General features: G+C 34.8%; 2 protein-coding genes across 13 annotated transcripts; one reads left to right on the forward strand and one right to left on the reverse strand.

Moving 5' to 3' along the window:
• The first annotated feature begins 8,265 nt into the window (after window positions 1-8,265).
• LOC119072884 (DNA-directed RNA polymerase II subunit RPB1-like) lies at window positions 8,266-10,781 on the forward strand. 12 transcript variants are annotated; one of them, XM_037178207.1, is made up of 12 exons: window positions 8,266-8,476; window positions 8,601-8,652; window positions 8,712-8,771; window positions 8,840-8,899; window positions 8,953-9,012; window positions 9,071-9,154; window positions 9,215-9,292; window positions 9,360-9,419; window positions 9,479-9,538; window positions 9,592-9,654; window positions 10,036-10,458; window positions 10,548-10,781. In XM_037178207.1, exons 1-12 carry the CDS (start codon window positions 8,333-8,335, stop codon window positions 10,703-10,705), a joined length of 1,302 nt encoding a protein of 433 aa, XP_037034102.1. In that variant the 5' UTR covers window positions 8,266-8,332; the 3' UTR covers window positions 10,706-10,781. The 12 variants fall into 12 exon arrangements, with proteins under 12 accessions (XP_037034102.1, XP_037034091.1, XP_037034095.1 ...); XM_037178196.1 differs by having other exon boundaries at window positions 8,267-8,476; window positions 9,829-10,458; XM_037178200.1 differs by having other exon boundaries at window positions 8,267-8,476; window positions 8,953-8,969; window positions 9,109-9,154; window positions 9,829-10,458.
• A 4,987-nt stretch (window positions 10,782-15,768) lies between these two features.
• On the reverse strand, window positions 15,769-16,591 carry LOC119072898. The gene is made up of 2 exons (XM_037178223.1): window positions 16,192-16,591; window positions 15,769-16,131 (listed from the first exon to the last, which is right to left on the reverse strand). Exons 1-2 carry the CDS (start codon window positions 16,405-16,407, stop codon window positions 15,787-15,789), a joined length of 561 nt encoding a protein of 186 aa, XP_037034118.1. The 5' UTR covers window positions 16,408-16,591; the 3' UTR covers window positions 15,769-15,786.
• Between the last annotated feature and the right edge of the window lie 4,652 nt (window positions 16,592-21,243).

Here is a 21,243-nt window from a genome sequence, read left to right on the forward strand (position 1 = left end):
GTAGAAAATGATTTTAATGTCGTATGATGTGATGCCAATGTTATTGATGAAAATAAAATTATGGGAAAATCCAATTAATTTAAGATTTTCTATTAATTTTTCGCGGAACATTTTCAAAAGCATTTTACATACATTCCCGGATAGCCAGGCTATTCAATGCTTCTTCATTATTTGTAGTTTAATTTTCAGAAGAAAATGAATAAAATAGAATTTATGCCACTCAGCATCGTAATGTGCAAAATTTGCATCTGTGGAATAAAACGTTGTATGCAACTCGATGCAAAGTATTTTCGTCAAAAACCGCCCATTTCTGAAAGATTAAACCTAAATTCAAGAATCATTTATCAATAAATGTGCGCTATTTCACCAGCTGCAGTGCATCAACGTTGCTCAGTAGAAAATTATAGTTATTCTTTGAGGATAACTTGAAAATATTTGAATTTTGTGTTTCATGCAAGGGCTAATGTTCTTGAAAAACTTGCATTTTCGTTTGAATGCAATTAATGCAAGCAATGACGCAATGTGAATCGTAGATCTATTCAACTTTATGTGCCTTAAATTTTACACTAAACATTGAGAAAATTCGGAACAAATTTACTTTAAGAGGAATTGACCCTTTGCAAATTTGTAGCCTACATTTAGGCGGAAAATATTAGTTTTTCGATGATTTCTCTGAACCAAAATCTTTTTTAGAAAATTTATAGCCATTAAAGCAGGCACAAATGTGTTACTTTTAAAGGAAAAATTAGTTTGTGGGTGATAACTTGGCCCACTTGGAGAAACCTGTGCAAATTACACAAATTTACACAATCTGCAAAGGTTTCTCCAAGTGGGATAAGTTATCACCCACAAACTAATTTTTGCTTTAAAGGTAACGCGTGCTTTAATGGTTTTACATTTTCGGAAAAAGGTTTTGGTTCAGAGAAATCAACGAAAAACGAATATTTTTCCGCCTAAATGTAGGCTACAAATTTACAAAGGGGTAGCGCTCTTAATTGAAATTTGAAATAGGACAAAAATCTTCAACTGTTTCTAAAGCAGATATTCTGATTTCTTTATTTTTGATTAGATGGAAATTTCGTTTGAGGAAAGTTATAAATAAGAAGCATCAGAAGCTGGAAAAAGAGTTCGCTTAATTCGATTTTGTGGTATCCAAGACGATTTTGCCAAATGTTACAAATCAGAGTAAATAATCGAAAGAAAGACAAGTAATATTGTCACATTTTCTTGAATTTCTTGATTTTTCGAAGTTTCCTGATTTTTCTCGAAATTTCCTGAAATCAAAAAATCAGGACAATTCGAGACAATTAAGAAATTCGAGAAAACGATTAATAGAAAACGTTCTTTCATCGTGAGTATATTAACATGTCAACAACTTCCTCAAGAGATGCCACTTCTCAACAGTTTTGTTCTTCAAAGAGTGAGAAATTCCTAATGAATTTCTCAGCACAATTCTTCAAAAATAAGCCCTCATCTTTAGCTATAAACCCAACAGAGTTTCCAATCACTCAAGTTAGTCTACAATTCCACAATGTGGACTCCACATATTAGAGGGTCTGCGCAAACGACGTATAGTTTATAGGTAGGAAATTATAGGTAACATTTCAGAATGTTTTCTATGAAGGATTGCCTTATAATTTCCAACTTATAAATTGACCTACGTCATTTACGCAAACTCTCAATTAATTAATTACCGCAACTAGACGCCATGAATTAACCAAAATGAAAGGAGAAATTAAACTCGTGGAGAAATTTACGTTACCGGTGCTGGTTTAACATCAATAAAATATTTGAATTATTTTCCTTCAGCGTAACTGTGTACTTTATAGGCGATGCAAGCGACACCTAAAGCAAAGTATCACTCAACGACATTTTTCTTTACAAAATAATTGATCAAGTTTATGGTAAACAGGCTGTCTAGTTTATAGTCATCTGTTATCGAAAACATCGACAAGAATTAGCGATAAGATCTGTCTCGTGTTGCCTGATATGGCTAAACGTGTGATAAAAATATTGAAGTGATAGGTTTTGTATCAAACACTATGAGATACTAAACAAACAATGTAACAGATTTTAGATTTTTGTTGCGAAACTAATTTAATGAAACATGCATGTAACGTGATGAGCTATTTTCTTCCGAAATGTCTCTATCCATCAGATGATTATGTATATTTTCAAACGATGTCATACGAGATATTTTAATCTGTTAAAGATGATCGAAGCAGAAAGTTTCACAATTTCTTCAATGAATTTTAATTTGTAATAAGTTCGTAATAGCTAAAGTAGTAGATCAATATAAAGATTCTCGAGAGTCGATTTAAGAATATTAACCTCTGTACAACAACTAGGATTTCAATTAATTCTCACAATAGATTCGTTTCGTATTTTACTCCAAAACGATTAAAATCTGAGTTCTGCAATTTCTGTCTGCATTTAATAAAAATTTATCCTCGATAACAAAATCGTCGCACTAAAAATGTATTTTGCTCAGAAAAAAGCTAACGTTTGAGTTCCACTTTAGTTAAAATATTCCAGTTTAATTTTCAATCGGAAAATAAACTATTTGACTGTTCCAACATGCAATTTAAAATTGGGAGGAATGGGAAGATAGAGCGTAGACAAAATGTATATTACAACAAAAGAAGTAAAAGATTTTGCATAACACTTCGACACAAAAGAAGTAGCAGATTTAGTGATTTTATGGCGGTTTCTCAATGAAATTTTGACTTTTACAGCCATAGGTGTCAATTCGTTGTTTCTTAATCATCAATCTTAATTCTTACAAGCTAATAATGGCCATCTCATTGAATCTGCCAATTTTTGTACAACAATTTTTTAAAGACAAAATCACAAGACTTCATTCTGAGAAATACGATTAAAATCAGACGAAGCCAAATACATAAAAAGGAAAATTAGGTCACCCTGACCCATACAAAACTATCAACATGGTTTTGAAAGAGTCATAGCTGCTGTTGCTTCAGTTATAATTACTGAATTTACAGAAATATTTTCTAAATTAGTTGTGATGATGGCATACTTTCAGCGGCATTAGAAATCCAATAAAACTGAAAAATAAACATCAAACCAAATAATGTCTCAAGCACATACAGGAAATAGCTTGGAGTAATGCAAAGTTGACTGTATTTTCGACCTAAAAAACTGATTAACTTAGTTGAGTGCATGTCGTTCCATTTACAAAAGAAAAATATTTTAATTTCAAGCGAATTGCTCGATACTTTCATATGAATCGGCATAATAAATTTTGTAAAATCATCACAGGAAATGTATGTCTCTATGAAAGCTACAGTCTGGCTAAAATAAAAAAATGCAATTAACAATCGTGCTGCTTTATTCATCGAGTAAGCAGTAAATTTTCATCAAGTCCTCATTTTATACCTAAAAGAAATGCCAACCTTTGAAGCACATTTATTGGGTGGAATGAACGAATAACGAAAAACAATCAACACAGCAAATTGGAAATTTTAATTTTTTATTTTATGTTATATTGAGGCTATGATTTTTTGATTCGTCAATCAATATGATAGGCACTTACGTATATAATATGCATGACAATAACAATTATATGGCTCACGCACGTTTCGTTGATTCTATTTGTTGCTGCAAAGCTAATAAAATATTGAAGATTGCTGCAAAGCGATATTTATCAAAAATATATGAGTTCGTATATTCTATCCAACCATGTATATAGCTCAGTAACGGAAAAATACGGTGGAATTTATGAAATACTAGAATATTCATTGCGTTTAGTGGAATGATGCTACAAAATTGAATGAAGACAGAGTGTGATTTCTCACTAATTTGCTCCTGTACACATATCCTCAATGAGATAATAGTGGGATAGAGAGGAATTACGTAGACGAAATCTACTATTATGTCATTGCATATCCTAATTGAAATTTTGGAACTTCCATGAAGAAATTTAAGTAAAATGAGGTAATGTGATATTTATATGATGACACAATCTTGCTGAATAAAATCCCGTGTGACGTATCGCAACTGAATAGATGCCAGGAAATCGTAATTAAATAAATTGACTCGATTAATTTTCTTACAACATCTACAGTCAGAGGCAGTGAAATTTCAGCATGAATTTGCTTCAGCTGTTTTTCAGATAATCCCAGGGCCTATTATTTGGGAATTAATTCCCAAAAATTCCCAAATATTAAACTGAATTGAAGAAGTCGTCTGTAGAGACGCAGATGTCTTTTCACTCAGGAACTACCCTTTAAATATTTGAACGATCAGTGGATATTATCCTTATAAACTTTTTAATACATAAAATGACCTGTTTTAAGCCGATGGAGGAACCCCAAAAGATTTAAGTGTTAAGTGCAATGAAAATAACACTTTGTTCATAAGGAATATGCATTGACATTGCCTAATTACGTCAAGCACATTACGTCCGAGGTTCCAAATTTTTGCTTTGACTTGAAAAACCTTGTCATCTAAGTCCCTAAATTGATTTCTGATAAATTAATCTGGTTTTAGTCGGCCGTGATTCCAGAAAAGAGATGATCCAGTAGAGATGAGTCCGTAGAACGGCAATTATTTTCTATCGTATTCTCTTCTTCAAGTCTTCCGATATAAATACGCTTTGCTGCTTCGCGAATAGATGTCGTTCATGGCTTATGATTTGGTTATCGATTTTGGAAATATTTGAAAATATTTGGAAATATTTGAGAATATTTGGAAATATTTGGGAATTTTTGGGAATATTTGGGAATTTTTGGGAATATTTGGAAATATTTGGGAATTTTTGGGAATATTTGGGAATTTTTGGGAACATTTGGGAAGTAGGAGATTGTAGGTAATGTCGCTGGATATTCCTAAGTCACTCGTGAACAACCGAAATCAGCGGTATTTTTTCCGGGACTTTCTTATATACTACCACTACATATAAGAAAGTTCCGAAAAAAATAGGACTGATTTCGGTCAGTCGAAAATTCAAAAGAATACCCTCTAAAAAAAACTTCTGATGGATGTCATTAAATGTCAGTGGCATTTATTTAGACACGATTCATAAAGCCTGGTTGATAACAATACAAAAAAAGAAACCTAACATTTTGGCAGAATATATTCAAAAGGATTCATTTTTTGGAATTAATTCCTAAATATTCCCAAAAATTCGCAAATATTTCCAAAAATTCCCAAATATTCCCAAAATTCCCAAATATTCCCAAAATTCCTAAATATTCCCAAATTTTCCCAAATATTCTAAAATATTCTCAAATATTTCCAAATATTCCCAAAATCGATTCCCAAATAATAGGCCCTGACCACACGTACAATCAACACTGTATGTTCTCGTTAATACGGTTATACAGTGGTAGTGGTAAAGACGTATAAACAGTTTTGATTGTTGTGTTGATCAGCTGAAAAACACCTGATGCAAATTCATGTCGAAATTTCACCGCCTCTAACTGTACTAGTAGGGTGTTAAGGAATCTCGCGCCGCGTCATTCACAATAATTCACAAAGTGACATCTTCCTTACACAAAATGTGTCAAAAAGTGAATTATTGTGAATAACGCGGCGCGAGATTCCTAGCAACCACTAGTAGTAGTGGACCTGCTTAGGCTGAAAAAATGGCTTAAAAGACCCTCACTTGGAGGAAATGTCATTTAACATTTAGAAAAATGTCAGGAAAAATCATAGAAAAAAAGGGACATAACGGCCGCTCACCAGAGAACCATTGAGCTGCCGTCTTGGCCCCACATCAATTTAGAATCAGGAGTCGATACGGAATAACCTACAATCATCGTTATAACGATTTTCTAAGATGTACGATTTTTTGCCTAAGCAGGTCCACTATAGAGTCGAAACTTGATGAACTCTCCAGTTTTCGATACATTTATATAAAGGTTTAGCATAACAGGTACAATTCAACATGGATTTTGTTTTATCGCATACACACGAAAAATCCATAATTTTTTATGGTAATGGAATTCTAAGTGAAAATATGATGAAAATTTGATTCGAATCTTCATTTTCTTTACACCTAAAATCCATTTACATCTTTATTGCTTTCGCGTATGTGATGACGGGAATTATTGTTCAGAAGAGGATATTCGATGACATTGTGGGGATCAGTAGTTCAATGGCCGTCCGTAATTCTTGTAAAGATAAGACAAAAAACGAAACAAAATCTTACAAAATTTGGTATCAAGAGCAAACTATCTGTTTTTGAACAGTTCTGCCTCATACTCATCTTTAGATCGGTTTTTCTTCGATTTTAAAAGCTTGAGATAGTAGATTATGTAATTGTTTTGTCCCCGACACTTAAAAAAAAGTTCCAAACAAGGACGTTATCTATTGAGTCAATGGCAAACGTGACTTTTTATTTTTATCCAGATTTTTCATGCATTTCCAAGCACTACTTTCGACGCACCCAGCATGAAAATTACTAACTAATACGCTTGGTCTCGACTATTTTCACATACTACATTTGCAACCCTCCTTTGCATAACACGGGATAAAATTGAAGTCACATTTTCGTAGGTTTATAATAATTTGACCTTGAGAAGGGGACTCTTCAATTTTCCCTGTAGATAACAGACTATGAAAAAAAAACTTTGCGCGGAAAAACGAAATTTCTTCTTGAATATTTCGTAACATTGCATTTCAATTAAAGTTTCACCAGGTGTTGCACCTCCAGTTAGAATGCAACTTTTGTGGAACAAAATTTTCAACAATGCTAATTTTGTACGACGTAATACATAAAGCTACTTAATTCAAAAATTTTACTAGCAGACATGCTTCTGATACTGAAAATGTTTATTGCATTGAAAAACATGTCGAAAGTAATCCACGCGAAAACGGTAAAAATAAAATGTAATTTTCCAATGTGTAAGCTTTGCTTTTAAAACAACTCTTAAAGGATATAAGGGTGAGCATTGGAAAATTGAATGCACAATTTTCATTTATGCAATGACACGTAGCGTACACGAATTTCAATGCGGAAAATTGTATCTTGTAAGGTAAATAATAGTCCTAGAGGATAAGTGATCTTAAGTTGTCCGTATAAATTTGTATGACGAAAAAAATTATTGGTCTACTCACTATCCAATAAACTGATAGATGTTCTATGACATTTGCAAATGGGACAATTCACGGTTCATTAAACTTAAGGTAAATTATGGAGATTTGACCTAAATTGACTTCAAACTTAAATTTCTACGCGATTTTGGAACTATGTGATAAGAAACACCTTCTATTTTAAAGATCTAATGTCCAATTTCATCTGAGGCGAAATCCATATCGTTTTTAGGCAGGCTTTTGCAAGTTCAACCCAAGAAAGAAGAAAACAAATTAAAAATATTTTTCATACCTCCACACGCTAAAAACGACTTTGAGTCCTAGGTATACGAAATATACTATTCTGTATAAGGTTTTGGCTTGCATAATAATTATAAGGGCTTCAGATTTCACTCTTTCGACTTCTCATAAATTGTAATAGTAACGGTTGTAACAGCATACAAATATTTCAGAGAGTAGTAGAACGGTGTGCTTTGGACCGATGATTAATGTTGATACGTAGATTTTAACAACGATTACTAGCCCTAAAAAAACTAACCCTTCATTTTCATATCAAAGTTCCATTTTGAATTACAATTTTTTGGTCAAAAAACGTTTGGCTACTTTTTAAGCTGATTTTTCTTTCAAACTGCTACAAATAACTGAGAAATAAGAAAAAAGGAATTTTTCCATTTTAGTCTTTGGCCAACATTGCCAGTATTAATTGGCCAGTTTTAACGGGCAGATCTGCAGCTTTACAAAGATACCAAACAGTGTTCTACTTTTTTGGAAACTCGTCATAATGTCCTGCGTGTAGACATCGTTTTGAAATTCTTTTGTACCCCATGTCAACGATGTTACTAATCCCGAATAAGGATTCGTTTTCACCAGAGACTAATTTTGTAAAAAACTTTTTTTCAGAATTTTCCTATATTTTTCTAAAGTTTTCCCAAAAGGAAAATCTAGGAAAACTCAAGAAAATGTGGGAAAACAGTCCCTGATGTCTACCAAATTTTTCAACCGATTTTACAACAACTTATTTATCATATCGCATTGTAGGGAAAAAAATTGCTGTCGCTGAAAATGCATAACATGGTTAATTTTAACATTGCATCGCTCGACTATAATTAACTCATCAAAATATTAACGTATTAACGGGGGGCAAGTACTTTTGACAATTTATGTTGAGCAATCAAAATGACTGAATCGAAGTGAATATAAAAACTAAACGGCGATCGAATGAACGCACCAGTAATTAATTAGCCTTCGATAGATTAACTCGATACGTTAAGTCAACATGAAGGTTCAGATTGTTTGTTTCGTTGTCGCGTTATTAGCCGGTGCTAGCATCTCCGATCCGATCGGCCCGGAGGCTATCGATGTTGCTGATGCTGGTGTGAGTGATGTGGAAGATAAAGTAGTTGCTAAAAGAGCAACAGAGGTAATGTCAGTTTATCAATTGATTGGTTTTAGTGAAGTGCTTTCATGATTCAGTTGAAAATATTTTAAATGTTCCTTAGCGGAGTCAGTGTAACAGAAAATAATTTTAAAAAAATGTTTTTTAGGAAGTTGCATCCGGTTATCCAAGCGGTGGCTATTCTGCACCAAGTTATTCAGGTATTCAAATTGTTTGATTTTTGTTATAATTGACTTAATCAACTATTTAAACAATTCAGCACCATCCTATCCGGCTCCAGCAATTCAAAGTTATAGTGCCCCAACACATAGTTACTCAGGTATTAGAATCTGTTTTGTTCTTCATCATTTGTTTTATCCATTTTATTCAAACAAACTTCAATCACAGCACCAGCTTCACATGCATACTCAGGTCCAAGCGGCGGATACTCTTCAATAAGCTACTCAGGTACAAGATTTAGTTTTTGCCTTTTATTTGTATACTAAGACCAAATTTTGCAGGTCCAGCTTCACATGCATATTCAGCTTCTAGCGGTGGATACTCGGCACCAAGTTATTCAGGTAAACACTGGATTTAAATTTTTTTAAATTTTTTCACAACTAAAGAACGAAAATTTAGCCCCTGCTTCTCATGGATATTCAGCATCAAGCGGTGGCTATTCAGCATCAAGCGGTGGCTATTCAGCTCCAAGCAGTTATTCTGGTAAATAAATTTAAAATTTTTGATTTTCGATGAAATCAGTGAAAACTGTTTGTTTTGCAGCTCCTGCTTCGTATTCATATTCAGCTCCAAGCGGGGGATACTCAGCTTCGAAGGGAGGCTACTCCAGTAGTTATTCAGGTAAACGATTTATAGATTTTGTCGTTACGAGAACAATTTTATTTATTAATTAATTTCTGATACTTAGCACCATCCTATTCGGCTCCAGCAATTCAAAGCTATAGCGCCCCAGCACATAGTTATTCAGGTACTTTGACTTGTTTTATTTCTCTTTGGTTGTCTGATTCAAACAAATTTTAATCACAGCACCAGCTTCACATGCATACGCAGCTCCAAGCGGTGGATACTCTTCAATAAGCTACTCAGGTACAAGATTCAGTTTTTGGTTGTTATTAGTATAATACGATCCAATTTTGCAGCTCCAGCTTCACATGCATACTCAGCTTCAAGCGGTGGATACTCTGCACCGAGCAGCTATTCAGGTAAATGTTTAGTAAGGGTTTTACGGACGAACATACCTTTAAGCTCCACCTAGAACGACACAAAACAGTTACTAAGAATAATTTAAAAATTTAAATTTTCTGAGCAACTGTTTGTGACCGGCTTAGGTAGGTAAGGATCAACTTAATTGTTAACAATCAAATATAAAATTGCAGCACCATCGTACTCAGCGCCATCTCCTGGCTACAGTGCACCCAGTTACTCAGCACCAAAACCATATTCCGCACCATCATACTCTGCTCCATCTCCTAGCTACAGCGCACCCAGTTACTCAGCACCAAAACCATATTCCGCACCATCATACTCTGCTCCATCTCATAGCTACAGCGCACCAAGTTACTCAGCACCAAAACCATATTCAGCACCATCATACTCTGCTCCATCTCCCAGCTACAGTGCACCCAGTTATTCAGCACCAAAGCCATATTCCGCACCATCATACTCTGCTCCATCTCCTAGCTACAGTGCACCAAGCTACTCAGCGCCATCATATAGTGCTCCTGCTTCTTATGGTGGTTATTCAGCACCGGCTTACTCCAGCAAAAAATACAGAGAAAACGAGAAGAAGAAGGATTCAGAAACTCAAGTAGGATCGGCTTATGGAGGATCATATGGTATATCGTACTCAGCACCATCGTACTCAGCACCGTCGTACTCTGCACCATCATACTCTGCACCGTCATACTCAGCACCATCTTTCTCCGGAGCATCGTACGGTGGTCCAGCCCCAGTGTATGGTCATCAAACATACTCGTATCCAAGCCCAGCTCCAGCAGTTAAATGCGGTAAGTGAAATATGGATCCCACAACATTTGTTGCCTTTGACTTAGTTTTTGACAATTTAATTTTTGATTTGTTTTTTCTCATTTTACAGGATCGAACATCTTGATCGGATGTTCACCAAGCGTTGCTAACGTCGGCTGTTCGTCATACAATCCACCAGCATACTCAGAACCATCCTATTCGATTCCGTCGTATTCAGCTCCATCATACCGATCAATGGAAGATGAAGATAGTAGCGAAGAAGAATAGACATCCGAACTGAATTATGAGATTTATTATGTTGACGTTATTTTTCTAAATAAATTCATTATGGAAAAGTTGAAAATGTTTTTTGTCGGAGGAACATTGTGGCTCTTCGATGAAACAGGCGATGCTCAACGTTGAGACACGATAAGACTCGTGTAGATTAGAGTAATTCGAACAAAGGTAAAATTAAAGTTTTCAATTGAAAATACATCATCAACTTTAAACAGTACAGAATGTGGAACATTTTACAAATTGAGATGAAAACCCTTGAGGTTATTGTCTGTTGAATATTGCGATTGAAATTTTACAAATCCTTTTCGTCTTTGTCTGCTTGAAAATTCACAGTACAGAATTCGTTTCCCGTCAATATTACCAGCACCAAATTTCTCTGATTTAATTTACATCATCGCCTAAGCCGAAATGAAGAAATTTTAATGATTGCTACCACCCACCACCCCATCTACACCTTTTGCTACGATTGACGAACTTTTTGATTAGAACAAATGTAACGCAGCTAGTGTGTTGTTAGTTAACAATATTAGAGAGAAATTGCCGAGGGTTGAACTGTTACAATTCTGCAGAATTTCTAGGATTTTTGAAAGTTTAAAAATTCACTCGACATTTAGTACTGAAGGAGACTTTCAGTTCGATGAAATAATGCAAAGCAATATGGAAGCTGTGAATTTTCTACTATGTTCAATTTGATATCTAACCATTCACAGATTATAAGCATATTATCCGTTATCTTACATTTTTCTGCTACATAAAACTCGCTAAAGTCTCATATATTTTTGACTTCGTTGTCAAAGACCAGGGAAGCCAGGAAATAAAAATAAAAAATTGAAATCGAAGGCTACGACCGTCCCCGTAGAAAATAGTCAGAACTCAAAACCATTGAAAATTTATTCACAAAATTATTCTATAAAGAGTAACTTTGGCTACGGTTTGAGTGAGGTGAAGCCATGGAATGCACCGAAAATTATAGAGAAATTTTAATTTTTGTGTTTCGTGTCATTTTGAAGGGATTCAGAATTCAGGGATTCAGGGATTCTATTTAGATTTTTTTCTTTAGCGTTCTTTAAACGGTCGTCGAAAATGCTTGAAAATGGAAATTTTACTTCGTCTAGCTTCAGTCAAAACAATATTTTGTGGCTTCGTCTCATTATGTTTCTCAGGCACAAAAACGTCGTTTGTCACTCGAAGCGGAAGCGGAATTTTTTAAGACACGTCGTAAGTTTGTCCTACTCGGCTTCGCCACGTTAGGACAAGCTTACGGCTAGTTCAAAAAGTTACTCTTTTCATCACTCGCATTATTCTTACTATTTCGCAATTCCGGGCCATAATCATCACCTTTCCTTGCATCCATTTGATGTCGTTTTGAACAATGAACGTCAACACAAGGTATGGTCGAATGTCAAACTTTGTATGTAGCGGAGGACATAGCTATTTCATATAAACAAACTCATCTCTCATAAGAGGTACTCATACAATTAACTCATTTTATTCCTTAAAAATAATAAAATAAAATCTGATTTCCACTAAAAACCTGAAATCTCCTTTTAAAGACTAGAATTTTTTTTGAAAATGTGACGCCTATCGAGTATTATAAATCAAAAACTGTTAACTGTGTGCGATTTGAAAGTCAGATAACAGGTAAAACCATTAGTTCAGATTTCTGTGTGCTTGTTGATACGTATTTTCAATCTCTCTACAGCGAACTTTCCTTATAGCGAAGTCCCTTGGAAGTTCACCATTCATTTTAACGTTAAAATTTGAAAGTCAAAATTTGGCGACGCGAATATCGGATATGCTACCATGAAGGTTACATTTTACCAACATGGGACAGTTATATTGTTCTCGTAAGGTTAATTCTACTTGTCACTTGTAAATTCAATGAATTCTGGATATATTTTACTGAAAAGTATAATTCTATTATCCCCATTCATGTATCCACAAAAGTTTTCCAAAACGTTCGCAAATTGCCTGAATTCATTGTTACTGAACTGATAAAAAAAGGGTATACTGGAAGAAAAGCGATTTAAATGTACGATTAAATGTTAGTTCCATGTCTACACTTATAAGTAATAACGGTTTAACAGGTTTGATTTTCATTTTGTAAAGCATTGAATTCTTTTGAATGACAACTCGTTCACCTGAATTGCAATTGAATCATCAACAAGGCTGTAAACTTTGGGGAGGTCACGCAGATCGCCATTTTTATTACGGCATCTATTTTTTTGTCAGCAAATTTATTCTTTTAGTAGCAAAATTATTTATTTCATCAGCAAATTTATTCTTTTTTTCTGCAAATTTATTCTTTTTAGCAGCAAATTTAATCTTTTTTATCAGCAAATTTAGTGTTTTGTATCAGCAAAATTAATCTTATTTTCAGCAAACTTATTAGTACTCGAACAGCATATTTAGTGCTTTCTGAGCAGCAATATTACTGACTTTAGGCAGCAAAAATAATTCTTTTGCAGCAAATCCTTAGCAGCAAATTTATTACTTTGTAGTCAGCAAATTTATTGTTTTGTAATATGCACTTTTAATGCCTTCGAACAGCAAAATTAATACCTTGAAGTTATTGCTTTTTGTCAGCAAATTTATTAGTGTTTCAATTGCAAATTTATTTTTTTATAAGTAGGAAAATTACTATCTTCAATCAGCATATGTCCCGCAGTAGGACATATAAAATTATATCACTAACACGAAAACGTCAACCCAACAAGCGACGAAAAGTAGAACTTTCCGTTGCCTTTATTGCGAAAAACGTCGTACACAACTCGGTGATAGATCTCTTAGGCACACGATGTGTATTGTCACGCTCGACCTGCGGTCTCGAGTGACAATCTACATACCTAGTGCCTAAAAAAGCATTTGTCCCTCGATTTTAATGGGGTTTCATAATTTCGCTATGCGTAATTTCTAGGATGCACACCTTTCATAATAATTTCACTTTAACTAAGTTTACGGATCGCTCGGCGTGTTATGGGCAATGAATTACACAGAGTAATTATTAGACGATGCGAGAGAAAAAAAATTAACTCCTAAGTTACCGACACCGTTCCGGCGCCCGGCTCGCATTGCGGCCCTCCGCTTCGCTCCGGGGCAATGGGCCGGATCGCTCGGCGTGTTAAAACGCTTTTTCAGTGCAATGAAAGGTATCCATTTCGTAAAAGGAAATGAATTGTCCGTGTACTGTCAATAACTATTTACGTTGACGTAAGACGTGAAATAGTAATTTCTGCAGCTAGTTGCGAAAAGTGGTATTTTGTGTCAGTAGATGTAATGTTATCAAACGTGCGAAGCGAGCGAAACATGTGACAAAAACTACCACTTTCACAACGTGTTGCATCCAACGTTTTCTGCAACCAGCTGCGAAAAATGAACTTTTGAAAATTGTTACACTGCGATTATATATCTCAATAGCCGAATGGTTAGAGGTGTTGCTCGATAAGCATTGGGTTTTGGTGTCCATTTCACCACTAGTGACGAAAAGCATATATGTAAATCCATTTCACCAAAAATAGCTAAAAAATACTTAAATTAAACAATTAATTTTGCTTATGACAAGAAATAAATCTGCTGAAAAAAGTAGAATAAATTTGCTGTTGCAAATCAATAGAATTGCTGTTAAAACATAGCTAAAATAAACAATTAATTTTGCTGATGACGAATAAATAAATTTGTTGATAAAAGTATTAACTTTGCTGATAGAAATAAATAAATTTGCTGCTAAAAAATAGCTAAAAAAATATTTAATTTTGCAGATTGCAAAAAAATAAATGTGCTGACAAAATAAGATTAAATTTGCTGCTTCAAAAAAATAAATTTGCAGACGAAGAATTAAATTTGGTCACAATAGCAATAATTTTGCTGAACTAAAAGAATAAATTTGCTGATAAAAAAAATAATTTTGCTGCAAAAAAAGAATAATTTTGCTGACAAAAAAAGATTTCCCTTTTTATTACATACGCGGGAGCACACCTTTTCGATACAAACAAATGCACCAAAATTGAATTTGTATGGTGTGGTGAATTTTTTGTATGAAACGTGGTGTGTAACCCGCGTATCTGCATCTGCGTGACCTCCCCAAAGTATACAGCCTTGATCATCAAATGTAGTGTGCCATCTTCGTGACCTCCCCAAAGTTTACAGTCTTGAGCCTCTTGAGGTCAACAGGCCTTCCCAATGCTAACTTTCCAAAATAAAAAAACTAATTTAAGACTACTATCAAAATGTCCCGTGCTTGTATTTAATTTATTTAACACAGGTACCAAATGTCCCGTGGAATCTATGAGCCCATTGATTGCAGCAAATTTTATTATGAGCTCGGAATAGATCAGATCAAAATGATTTATTACCAGATCAAACTGAAAATCCGATGTGAGTCTGAATTGGAAATTTTAAACTGATCTGATTTTGATCTGACGTCTGAAAAACTGAATTTTTTTCAATCTTTATCAGATCAGTTTCAGATTAATCAATCAGAAATTCAGATCAGATCAGATGCTACCTGAACTGATTATGGAATAGGCGATCCTAAATTTTCAGATTTGATCGCTTTGATCGCGTTTTTTCCAGTTTTAAGTGGCTATTTTTGAAAAAAAAAAACATTTTTCCACATTTTCTTGAATTTTTGCACATTTTCCGAAATTTTTTTGTGAAAATTTGGAGAGATGGAGAGAAAAATTCAGGAAAATGTTTTCCCATAATAGGTCTATGCTTTTTTCGGATTCAGTTCAGGCCAAAACAATCTGTTTCGAGCCCTAAATAAGCACAGATTTATATGAATTTAAGTCGCTTAAATCGTTAAGTATAAATAAAATTGGCGAATTTTCGAGAATCCACGAAATCAGAATCGATTAAGAAAGACTGAACTCATTGCACTATTTTCAAACCTTTCTTACATAAAAGATGGATCGTTCGTCATACTTACATTCGTTTTTAGTGCGCCAGCAGAACAATTAACATACCTACCTACTTACCATTATTATTCTGAATTGGTTCAACTACTTGAATTAGTAATTTATTCATCGTAAATTTCGTCTCAAGTGAAGATCAATCAAATTCATTCAATTTTATTAACAAAATAGATTTTCTTGCGGTACATTGTATTCGTCAACACATGATAATCTTCCAGTAAAAGCGTTCATCAATTGTTCGAAATTACAACAATTCGTCGGATTGTCAATAAAGGCCAGATGGCCTTGAACTGTAAACTGATCTTCGAAAAATGATGGATAGCCAAACGTTTGTGGTTCGAACAGGGAATCCGCACAAGCGGTGGTATTTTGACCTACGAACTCCTCTCTTTTGTACGGTGTTGGCACATAGACTGGCGGTGGAGGTGGAAGCATTACGTTGTTTTCGGTTGATGATTGATCTCCTTTTTTGTCCGGTATTAATGCACTGGCATCGCTTAATTTCTGTTGCCAAAAATGAAAAATTATTGAAATTTGCCAAGCTAAATCATTGTCAATTTGTACCTCATCTGCATCCTGCGATGACGATTTCTTCGCTCGTATCAACTCAATGGGATTGGGCAGAAAAGTGGTTTGATTTACTTGAATAAATCGTCCCTTCCGTTCCTTATCCACAAGATAGATGTCTTCGGGATCAATTTCCTTCAAATCGATCGGAAATGAATCATTTGATATCACAGCTATGACTAACAAATGGACCGCCACAAATGACCAAAACATTTTTTCGTTTTAGTTAAAATTCAATTCGAATCATACGGTAACACGTGTAATAGCCAGTGGTTTTGAAACACTGGTAAAACGGACAAATTTGCCGAATCAACAGTTTTGGATATTTTTTTTATATTTTTGCATTTCCTGTTCCATACGTTCGTAGAATGTTATGGTAATATGCAAGTTGTGCTGTTTGGCGTGTTCGCTGCACGACAGGTAGTTGTTTGGAGTGGAAAATATTACTTTTGCATAAATTGCAATTTTAAATTGTAGAGCACGGTTCTTGAACTCAATGTACATACGCGTCACCAATATTTTACTGAGCTAAGTGGCAACAAAAGTACTGTAATTTTTGACCAAACGAATGTTGAATCATTCAGTCTTGATTTATGTGTATCCGTACGAAACCCTGCAATTTGGATGAAAGCCATAAACAATGAGTTCATTTCCATCACCGAATGTATCAGATCTAAATGCTCTCCCACAACATGCATCTTTTCTCTTTTTCCACATCTTTTGCATTTACAAGGAAAGTTGAGGTTGAGTGTGAATACCAAGTGTAGCTATAACTACTTGGGTAAATGCAATTTATTTCCTAAGCTAAAAAACAAGCAACAGAACGTCTTGTTCCTATGACAGTAAAATATTCAATTTAAAGTTAACTCACATTCCCATCTCCATGTATACCAACAGGGGTATTTTGTGCATTCAGGTAATGTATTCGATTTTTCAAAGTTTAAACTTAGAGACAAGAAGCGAGGACTTATTGAAAAAGGTTGATTGAATTATGCCATCAGGTGTGTGCTATGCTGAAAGTTTTTATTTAGATTGTCTTTAGCATGTACTGACTGACGAAAACATTTGTTTTTATTGAGGTAGACAGGTAAAGTGTTGTCTAGTTTAGAAAACTGATAAATAAAAGCGATGAGCTCTCCGCAGTGTTCTCGAATATAGCAAATATGCATGCTGAACTAATGACTTTGCATCAACAAAAGATTTGAAGCACTACGTTTACCGTTTATAGAAGGCCCATTCGTTGAAGACTGATATTTTTGAACGAATGTGATGCAAGACTATATTGGTTTGAGACAGGGCCTAATTCTTAAAAATTCATAAATTCAAAAAGACAATACCTTGAGTGCAACTGATGTTTTTATGCCCTTTTTAGTTGTTTTTCTGAGCTAAACTGATTACTGTTGAATGAGATCTATAAAATTTTATGGAAAATATTCGAAATTTTAGAAATTCTCTGAGGCAGGATCTGGTTTGAGATCTTTACAGGCGACCATTTAAGAGTGATATCGCCAAATCTTCAGGTGATTGGGAAACAAGCGGTCTCCGATTTTAATGAGTGATAGCTCGTTGGATTCGTCTTTCAATTCTAGGAAACACGTGTCTTTCACTTTTTCTTAAAAAAAATTGTTTTCTTTGAAAAGCGCTCAAAAGTGAAGACATGCCAGAGGGTACCGAAAACAGTTTTTCGGCAATAACTCAAGAAAAAAATATTTTAAATGGTTGTAATGTTGTACGATTGTCGGCCTTGAAAAGACCTACAGGTAGAGTATACGCACCGCTTGGTGCGAGTACATCCACGAGAGTTATGACTAAAAATGTAGTGAATGTTCGGAGAGTCCGCCTTCTCTGCAGCTTCGATGTACCACGGAACTGAGTATGGGGTGTTGTAGGTGGCCTCACCCACTATCGTTGCACATATAAATGAACCCAGTACTTTTGGACTGCAAGCCCACAGAAGTCTTGAAAAAAAGTTGGTGCCAAAATGTAGATTTTTTCCTTCTTTCTGAGGGCCCAACTGCCAGAAGAGCATCTGGAACGGTACTACGGCAATCATTTTTTATTGTCTACTATTCTTTCACCTTATCAATAGAAAAACGCTTCGCTATGTCGCGAATATATCCGATCCACTATTAGTAATATCAAGAGAAAAATGATTAAAGTTTTCTCCGAGGATTTTAGTCAAATAAAGTGTTAGCGTATAGCAAATGACCTCAGGACTACGGAACAGTAATTAGTTTTTCAATTGGACCAATATTTGCTACGCGACAGGAGTTTGGAAAACCGTTTGCTCCCACTTGATCGTATCGTTTTTCCAAACTCCTGTCGCGTAGCACATATTGGTCCAATTGAAATATATATTACACACTTGTCACGAAGAAGTCGAGGCTTGCCGAGACTGATAGTGACAAGTGTGTACTCTATTTTATTACATAAGCGAAAACGAGACAACAGCATAGACCTGAAGTGTAATTTTTGAATTATTCTTCTAGTTAAGTAATGTTGACATCCGAACACCGCGCGTATGTGATAAAACTAATTACTGTTCCGGACTCCTGAGGTCATTTGCTATACGCTAACACTTTATTTGACTAAAATCCTCCGAGAAAAATTTAATAATTTTTCACAAGAATTACTAACACTGGATATGTTGTAACGACCTATATTCGAGTCAAAGTGAAGCGTATACGGTAAGGGAATAGTAGACGATACAAAATTACTCACGTAGAACCGTTCCAGACGCTGTTCTGGCAGTTGGGCCCTCAGACAGAAGGAAAAAATCTACATTTTGGCACCAACTTTTTTTTCATGACTTCTGTAGGCTTGCAGCCCAAAAGTACTGGATTCATTTATATGTGCAACGATAGTGGGTGAGGCCAGCTACAACACCCCATACTCAGCTCCGTGGTACATCGAAGCTGCAGAAAAGGCGGACTCTCCGAACATTCACTATATTTCTAGTCATAACTCTCGTGGATCAACTAGCACCAAGCGGTGCGTATACTCCACCTGTAGGTCTATTCAAGGCCGACAATCGTACAACATTACAACAATTTAAAATAATCTTTTCTTGAGTTATTGTCGAAAACCTGTTTTCGGTACCCTCTGACATGTCTTCACTTTTGAGCGCTTTTCAAAGAAAACAATTTGTTTTAAGAAAAAGTGAAAGACACGTGTTTCCTAGAATTGAAAGACGAATCCAACGAGCTATCACTCATTAAAATCGGAGACCGCTTGTTTCCAAAGTTAAAAAAATCACCTGAAGATTTGGCAATATCACTCTTAAACTGTTATTGACAGTGGACAAAATTGAGTGACAAGCTTTAACTTTTTTGATTTTACATGCATAGCAAAATGTATGTAACGAAGTAAATGATTTTTTATCACATATTGTGATAGGTTCCAGGTTTGTCCCATTGTATGGTAAAACTGTTTTTTGATAATCCGAAAACGATCGAGAGCATTAATTTACAGAGCCATGATCTCAACGCTTTTGCGAACAGTTTGTCAACGATAATTTTTTGGTTGGTTCTCTATTAAGAACGCTTTGACAGCTCAACCTTCGAACAGATCAAAAGAAGTAGTAGACTTGATACTGGTAATTTACATTCTGTAGAAAGTAGGTGAAGTTAGCCTCATTTTATGTGTCCTATTGCTATTCTGTAACGTAACCAAAAAAATATTTCGAAGGAACTTAGAGGTCCCTTAAACAAACTTTTTTAGATTAATTTCAAATAAATATAAAAGGTCATCCTAGCCATCTATGTAGTTTAATGTGACGGAAAAATCTCGAAATCCGACGAAAATCATGCAAATCTTATGTTTTGTCAACAGCAGCAAAAACAGTTGGTTTTAAACTTTAAAATTACTCCATGGTTATAATAACTACGTAACTAAACGAATCAGAATTCTTGAGACGTTGATTGTCTTACCTTATTTTCGCTGTTGTTTTAACTCATTTTCAGTAACTTTTCAATTTAATGTACTGCCATCCAATTAGGTTCCTCTTTATATGATAACTACCTTTGACTGCAACAGATTTTTCAATTTTGCATTTGATTTGAGTTGAAAAAGATTTCGTTTTTGTAGCGAGTAGAAGAACAATTTCTGTAATTCTCGCAAAACTCTCCAGAACTTGCAATTTAAGTAAAGTTGTACGAAAATTTAGAATTTCCATTTCATTGTGAAGAACTAATTGTACAGAAAAACTAAATATGCTTGGACATTCACCTTTTGTAGTGGTTTTTTCCCCTGCCTGTATATCGAAAATTAAAATTATCCGATTTACAATTACAATTGTTATTTACGTAACTATGGTGGCCGGTAGATTTTAGGCAATGTTGCGAGTTGTAGCCCGTAGTGTAGTTGATAAGGACCATTTATACGAGAACGTTTACACTCGTATAAAAGCTGGGCTACCTCTCTAAAAGTTAACTTTTCTCATTGTAAAGTAGGTAAAATTATCAGTAGGTTCCTTAATGATAATTTTACCTGCTTTGCAATGAGAAAAATAAACTTTTAGAGAGGTAGCCCAGCTTTTATACGAGTGTAAACGTTCTCTTATAAATGGTCATTATCAACTGCACTACCGAACGAGGTGAGGGTGACAAGCGAAAGTACGTAAAATCAACCATTCTCAACGGATGCGTATACAACTTTTCATGCTGAGCGCCTAAATTACGAGAAAAATTCCGAAATTTATGCCTGAAGGCATGAAAACACTTGACAAAAATGTTTGGTAACGAAATTGCACTCTCTGGTAATTTCAATTATTTCCTAATTCGTCTTTCCAGTGAAATCTTTCCTATTTTTTTCTAATCCGCCTCACCTTTATTTGGCTGAGGAAATATACATTACCTTCAAAGTCAGCATTTTCATTTGTATTGGACATGACGTCATCTGACATTTAATGGGAGGACACATAAACGTAGATCGGACGTGGATGGATGATCAGATCTATTTCCTTCGCTATAGGTATTGTTTAGTTCATCACTTTAAATTTCCTATCCTGCGACTATTGTAGATTACTAGTAGATTGCTCCTTACCTATTT

Source organism: Bradysia coprophila (assembly GCF_014529535.1).
Source record: "Bradysia coprophila strain Holo2 chromosome IV unlocalized genomic scaffold, BU_Bcop_v1 contig_84, whole genome shotgun sequence".
Lineage (NCBI taxonomy): Eukaryota > Metazoa > Arthropoda > Insecta > Diptera > Sciaridae > Bradysia > Bradysia coprophila.

Coding starts and splice junctions, on each gene's coding strand:
- LOC119072884 (XM_037178196.1), top strand. CDS start 8,333: ATGAAGGTTCAGATTGTTTGTTTCGTTGTCGCGTTATTAGCCGGTGCT. Junction 8,477..8,600: donor TTGCTAAAAGAGCAACAGAG/GTAATGTCAGTT, acceptor AATGTTTTTTAG/GAAGTTGCATCCGGTTATCC. Junction 8,772..8,839: donor CCCAACACATAGTTACTCAG/GTATTAGAATCT, acceptor CTTCAATCACAG/CACCAGCTTCACATGCATAC.
- LOC119072898 (XM_037178223.1), bottom strand. CDS start 16,407: ATGTTTTGGTCATTTGTGGCGGTCCATTTGTTAGTCATAGCTGTGATA. Junction 16,132..16,191: donor CATCGCAGGATGCAGATGAG/GTACAAATTGAC, acceptor TTTTGGCAACAG/AAATTAAGCGATGCCAGTGC.